The sequence below is a fragment of the Cebus imitator genome, unplaced genomic scaffold (genome assembly GCF_001604975.1).
Source record: "Cebus imitator isolate Cc_AM_T3 unplaced genomic scaffold, Cebus_imitator-1.0 Scaffold266, whole genome shotgun sequence".
In the NCBI taxonomy this organism is placed as follows: Eukaryota; Metazoa; Chordata; class Mammalia; order Primates; family Cebidae; genus Cebus; species Cebus imitator.
In genome coordinates, this window is record NW_016107581.1 from 996589 (window position 1) to 1003328 (window position 6740).

The window sequence follows — 6740 nt, forward strand, 5'->3', positions numbered from 1 at the left end:
TTTTTGAGATGGAGTCTCACTCTTCCATGCTGGAGTGCAATGGCACGATCTTGGCTCACTGCTACCTCCATCTCCGAGGTTCATGCAATTCTCCTGCCTCAGCCTCCTGAGTAACTGGGATTACAGGTGCCCACCACCATGCCTGGCTAATTTTTATTTATTTTATTTATTTATTTATTTATTTTTTTGAGATGAAGTCTTGCTTTTGTCACCCAGGCTGGAGTGCAGTGAATCAAGATCATGTCACAATCTTGATTCACTGCAATCTCCACCTCCCAGGTTCAAGTGATTCTCCTGCCTCAGCCTCCTGAGTAGCTGGGGCTACAGGCACAGGCCACCACACCCAGCTAATTTTTGTATTTTTAGTAGAGACGGGGTTTCACCATGTTGACCAGGATGGTCTCGATCTCTTGACCTCATGATCCACCTGCCTCAGCCTCCCAAAGTGCGGGGATTACAGGCGTGAGCCACCACACTGGCCAAGAATTTCATGACAGAGACAACAGAGCATTGAAGCTAGCATGGAGCCCCTCAGCCAGCCCTGGCTCCAGTGCCTACAGTACAGGCACCCAGCAGGTACCCAATAAATATGTACTGCCACTCTGCTGAGGACCTGCTATATGCCAGACACTGCCTCTCAGCTTGGTGAAAAGCAAGACCATGCCATGACCGTTAGCTCTTAGATAACACAGGCTATGCCCTTCCTCTCCCACTCTTCGCAGTTAGACCCAGAATTGTGAGGAGGGTCTATGGAGTAGGTAGAGCCGTTTATGTTGCATCAGAGGTTTGTATATGTGAGCGTTCAATCGAAAGCTAAAGCCCAAGGAATGAAGTAGATGAATGCCGGTCCTGAGCTGGTCTCCGGGGCTTCCCTTCTCCAGTGCCCCTGCGATCTCAGAGGAGCCCCTGCGATCTCAGAGGAGCTCCTGCGCTTGGTTGTTGCCCCGGACAAGTAACTATGAATTGGGCCTGTGTCTTGGCATTCCCTTACAGTCAGTACATAAAGACCACTGCAATCCCAAAGCCGCTGGGGAAGAGGATGGGCGGTCTTCTTCCAGCTTCCATCTGCTCTGAACCCCCAAGCAGATCGCTGGTCGCATGCACCTGGAACCCCGGGCCCCAGGAGAGCAGGGAGGGTCCCCTGGCTGTGCCTCACCTGAACGTCACCCTGAGCCTCGTGCAGGCAGTGCAGAGCAAGCTCCAGGTTGGTGCCCCCTCCCGGCATCACGCTGGAGCACGCCACGTTACAGAGCTCGGTCACTGTTTCCAAAAAGGTCATGAGGAAGAGGAGGCACACAGGAGTCAGCAGGTGCCAGGGAGGAACACTTCCCGACAGATGGCACAGAGAGGGTGCCTTCCCCTTCTCTCTCCTGCCTCTCCACTGAGGGCAGGCTGGGGAAAGGGATGGATGAGGATGAAGAGCAGAACCCTGTCCCAGCACCCGCTCTGGATGGCCTGACCAGCTACCATGTGACAGAAGAGGTAGGGGAGGGAGAAGGCAGCATGGAAGAAGCAACGCTGGCTGAGGGCCAGCTCCCTCCCACACCCAGGGACACTGCTTCTTGTACCCAGTGGTCAGGAGTTTGGGACGCAGGAGGAAAAACTCCCTGGAAATGGAGGGGGAAGAAGGGCCCTTAGGAACTTAGCCTCGAAGCCTCAGCCACCTCTGTCCTGTGTCTCTGGGTTGGTCATCATATCTCCCCACGGCTTCCAGACCAGAGAAGCTACATGCTCGTCAATTCCAGCCAGGGATCTCTCCTGGAGTTCTGGGATCTCTGCCTGAAACCGGCTTCCTATATTGATGTGTCTGAAATGAGGCCACACGCACAGATATGGGAGACGTCCAAATGTGACTGAGGTGGGGAGTGAAATGGAGACGCTCTGTGCGTCCTGCTCTCGGGCCACAGCCTGTTCCGTGGAAGCCCTCTGCTGTCTCTCAGGTGCATCAGGTACGTCCTGTCCCCGACAGATGCACGCAGACATCTCAGAAACTTCTGCAGGGACACGTCCTCCCTTCCTCTGCTTTCCTTACTGCCACGTTTCTCTCTCAGGGTCAAGGCCGGGGAGGTGCAAGCTGACAGCCGGCATGTGTCTATATCCACACCACAGCCATCCAGCCACATCCTCCAGGCACGCTCACGCCTCGCTCTCTGCCATCACCTATTCTACCTGGAACCCCAAGGCCCGGGGCATTCTGTCCTCATGCGCCCAACCACATATATAGCTGAACTTCTAGGAGGAATATTGGGGATCTTCCTACAGATACTTGGAAACATCTTCGGCCTCACACCTAGGGAGCCTTTGTGGGTAAACCTGAACCCCCCATGGGAAGAAGGAACCCTTGGGAAAATGAACCCTAGAACTCGAGGTGGGGTAAAAAGCAGCTTCACTGGAAAGGACCCAACTTACGGCTCAATGCTGATCTTGGTGTCATCCTTCAACACACAGATGCCAAAAGACCCATCCACTTGATCTAGAAACACAGAGTGAAAAGGCTCAAGAAGACTGACAGCAGGTAACCCACAGGGCCCTCTGCCTGCCTGTGTGGACGCAGCTGAAAGCAGGCTCTCTAAGATCTCATGGGAGACGGTAGCGTTTCTGAAAAGGTAGAGGGAGGAACTCAGCAAACAAATTAACTCATGACAAGTATACGTATATATAAAAACAACATGCTCAAGTCTCCGGAAATTGTCCTAAGGTCATTCAGCACTTGGAGAAATATTCATTTTAAAAGAATCATTCATTTTCAAATATTTAAAAAATATCGACTAGGCCAGGCGCAGTGGCTCACGTCTGTAATCCCAGCACTTTGGGATGCTGAGGTGGGCAGATCACTTGAGGTCAGGAGTTCAAGACTAGCCTAGCCAACATGGCAAAATCCCATCTCTACTAAAAATACAAAAATTGGCCAGGTATGGTGGCGGGTGCCTGTAATCCCAGCTACTTGGGAGGCTGAGGCAGGAGAATCGTCTGAACCCGGGAAGTGGAGGTTGCAGTGAGCCGAGATTGTAGCAGTGCACTCTAGCCTGGGCAACACAGTGAGATTCCATCTCAAAAAAATTAAAAATCAACTAAATATTGATAAGAACAACAAGAGGCTGCTGCATCTGAGCTGTGACCTGCTCCTTCACCCAGCCAGCTCCCAGCTCCGAGGGTTCTAATCCAGGTAGGTGCAGCCCAGGCTGCCTCTCCCTCAGCTCCCATGCTTAAAGAAGTAAAGGAAGGCATAGCGACAATTTCTCATCATAGACAGAATATCACTAAGATATAGAAATTATTAAAAAGAGAGAACCAAATGGGAATTCCGGGGTTAGAAAGCAAAATATTGGCAAGTGAAGCTGTTGAGAAAAAAAAAGTAAAATAACCAAAATGGGGCTCAATAGGTTTGAGTTGGCAGGAAGAAAACAGTCAGTCAACTTGAAGACAGAGCAGTAGAGACTATGGAATCTGAAGAACAAGGAGAAACAGAATGAAGCGAAATAAAGAGCCTCAGAGAAATGTGGGATACATTAAGTACAGCAACTACATGTAACAGGAGTAGCAGATGGAAAGGGGAAAGGCACAGAAAGAAATATCTAAAGAAATAGGCCGGGCACGGTGGCCACGCCTGTAATCCCAGCACTTTGAGAGGCTGGGGTGGACAGATTACCTGATGTCAGGAGTTTGAGACCAGCCTGGCCAACATAATGAAACCCTGTCTCTATTAAAAATACAAAAATTAGCCTGGCATGGTGGTGCACTCCTGTAATTCCAGCACCTCAGGAGGCTGAGGTGGGAGGACTGCTTGAACTCAGGAGTTAGAGGCTGCAGTGAGCCAAGATCATGCCACTGTACTCCAGCCTGGGCAACAGAGTGAGACTCTGTCTCAAAAAAACAAACAAAGAAACAAAAACCCTTCAAAATCACCAAAAAAAACCCAGAACTTACAAGCTACTACTGTGATCAAAACAGTGTGATACTGGCATAAGGATAAGCATACAATGCAATAGAACTGAACACCCAGGGCCGGGCGCGGTGGCTCACGACTGTAATCCCAGCACTTTGGGAGGTCGAGGTTGGCAGATCACAAGGTCAAGAGATGGAGACCATCCTGGCCAACATGGTGAAACCCCATCTCTACTAAAAATACAAAAAATAGCCGGGCATGGTGGCATGTGCCTGTGGTCCCAGCTACTCGGGAGGCTGAGGCAGAAGAATTGCTTGAACCCAGGAGGCAGAGGTTGCAGTAAGCTGAGATTGTGCCGCTGCACTCCAGCCTGGTGACGGAGCAAGACNGTGAAACCCCATCTCTACTAAAAATATAAAAATTAGCCTGGTGTGTTGGCAGACACCTGTAGTCCCAGCTACTCGGGAGGCTGAGGCAGGAGAATTGCTTGAACCCAGGAGGCGGAGGTTGCAGTAAGCTGAGATTGTGCCGCTGCACTCCAGCCTGGTGACGGAGCAAGACGCCGTCTCAAAAAAAAAAAAAAAAAAAGAACTGAACACCCAGAAATAAACCCACACGTGTATGGTCAATTGATTTCTAACACTGAATTGTGCTGAGTCAATTCAATGGAAAGTCTTCAAAAAATGCTGCTGGAAGAACTGGATACATACATGCAAAAAAATGAATTCGTACCTTTATCTCATGTGATATATAAAAGTTATCTTCAGACCGAATACAGACCTAAGTATAAGAGTCAAAACTCTTAGAAGGAAACAGGAGTAACTCTTCATGACCTTGGATCAGGCAAATCTTTACACATAATATATCACACCACAAGACTTCATGGAAATTAAAATTGGACTTTATGGAAATTAAAAATTAGACTTCATGGAAATTGAAAAAGTTTGTCCTCCAAATGGAACACTTTACATCTAGTAGGATGGTTATACTAAAAAAGACAGACAATAACAAGTGTTGGCAAGAATGGGGAGAAATTAAGATGCTCATATACTGCTAGTGGAAATTTAAAGTGGCCCAGCCATTTTGGAAAACAATCTGGCAGTTCGTAAACAGTTAAATACGGAGTTACCATACGACCCAGCATTCCATTCCTAGGTATCTACCCAAGAGAGCTGAGAACATAAATCCACACAAAAACCTGTACATAAGGCTGGCTGTGGTGGCTCAGGCCTACAATCCCAGCACATTGGAAGGCCAATTCTGGAGGACTGTTTCACCTCAGAGTTCCCCTTCTTTTTTTGAGACCGAGTTTCGTTCTTTCACCTAGGCTGAAGTGAAGTGGCACGATCTTGGCTCACTGCGACTTCTGCCCCAAATTCAAGTGATTCTCCTACCTCAGCCTCCTGAGTAGCTGGGATTATAGGCAACTGCCACCATGCCCAGCTAATTGTTCTGTTTGTAGTTGAGATGGGGTTTTGCCATGTTGGCCAGGCTGGTCTTGAATTCCTGACCTCAGGTAATCCACCTGCCCCAACCTCCCAAAGTGCTAGGATTACAGATATGAGCCACCACATCTGGCCCACCCCAGAGTATGAGCCCAGTCTGAGCAACATGGCAAGACCCCTTCTTTATTAAAAAACAACTACAAAAAATTAGCCGGGTTGGGGGCACGTGCCTGTGGCTGTAGGTCCAGCTATTCTGGAGGCTGAAACAGGAAGATCAGTTGAGCCCAGGAGGCTGAGGTTGCAGTGAGCTGTGACTGCACCACTGTACTCCAGCCTGGGTGACAGAGTGAGACCCTGTCTCCCAAAAAAACTCAAAAAATGTCTACACAAATGTTCATGGCAGCATTATTCATAATAGCCCTAAGTGGTAACAACCCAAATGTCCATCAACTGATGAATAAAAAAAATGTGGCCCATCTGTACAAAAAAAACATGTTCAGCCATACAAAGGAACTAATACGCACTACAATATGAAGGAACTCTGAAAACATTATACCAAGTGAAACGCACTAGACACAAAAGGCTGCATATTGTACAATTCTACTTATATGAAATGTCCTGAATAGGCAAATCCAAAGGGAGAAGGCAGACGAGTGGGTGCCCAGACTGGGGAACAAGGGACTGTGGGGATACGGGCAGAGTCACTGCTAATGAGCTCTGGCTTCTCTGGGGATGTTAAGCGTGCTGTAAAATTACACTGTGTGTAAGCAAACAGAGCAACAAAAATAAAGAAAAAAATTAAAATTAGACTGTGTGATGGGTGCACGGCCTTGTGAATATCCTAAAAAACACTGCATACTCTAGATGGGTGATTCGCAAGATACGTGAAGTACAGCTCAATAAAGCTGTTAAGTAAATGACATAGGCCAGGCTGGGCGTGGTGGCTCACACCTGTAATCCCAGCACTTTGGGAGGCTAAGGCAGATGGATCACTGAAGGTCAGGAGTTGGAGACCAGCCTAGCCAGCATGGTGAAACCCCATCTCTACTAAAAATACAAAAATTAGTCAGGCGTGGTGGTGGACACCTCTAGTCCCAGCTACTCGGGAGGCTGAGGCAGAAGAATTGCTTGAACCTGGGAGGTGGAGGCTGCAGTGAGCCGAGATCATGCCATTCCACTCCAGCCTGGGTGACAAAGTGAGACTCCGTCTTAAAAAAAAAAAAAAAAGACACAGGCTGGACACAGTGGCTCACACATTTACTGGTGTGGTGATGCACACCTGTAATCACAGGTACTTGGGAGTCTGAGACTAGAGGATCACTTGAGATCAGGGGACAGAGGCTGCAGTGAGCTGTCATCGCATCAGTGCACTCCAGCCTGGGTGACAGAGTGAGACCCTGCCTCAAAAA

The 6740-nt window shown here is 48.7% G+C and overlaps 1 protein-coding gene across 1 annotated transcript in view; it reads right to left on the minus strand.

Annotated features, from left to right (window-relative positions):
• The window catches only part of ZNF541 (zinc finger protein 541), a 43328-nt gene that overhangs the window by 8467 nt on the left and 28121 nt on the right, over positions 1 to 6740 (minus strand). Inside the window, exons 9-11 of the mRNA XM_017500424.2 lie at positions 2410 to 2473; positions 1665 to 1807; positions 1157 to 1260 (exon numbers count right to left, since the gene is read on the minus strand). Of these exons, the coding sequence (XP_017355913.1) occupies positions 1157 to 1260; positions 1665 to 1807; positions 2410 to 2473 (311 nt within the window). The remainder of the gene's footprint in view (positions 1 to 1156; positions 1261 to 1664; positions 1808 to 2409; positions 2474 to 6740) is intronic.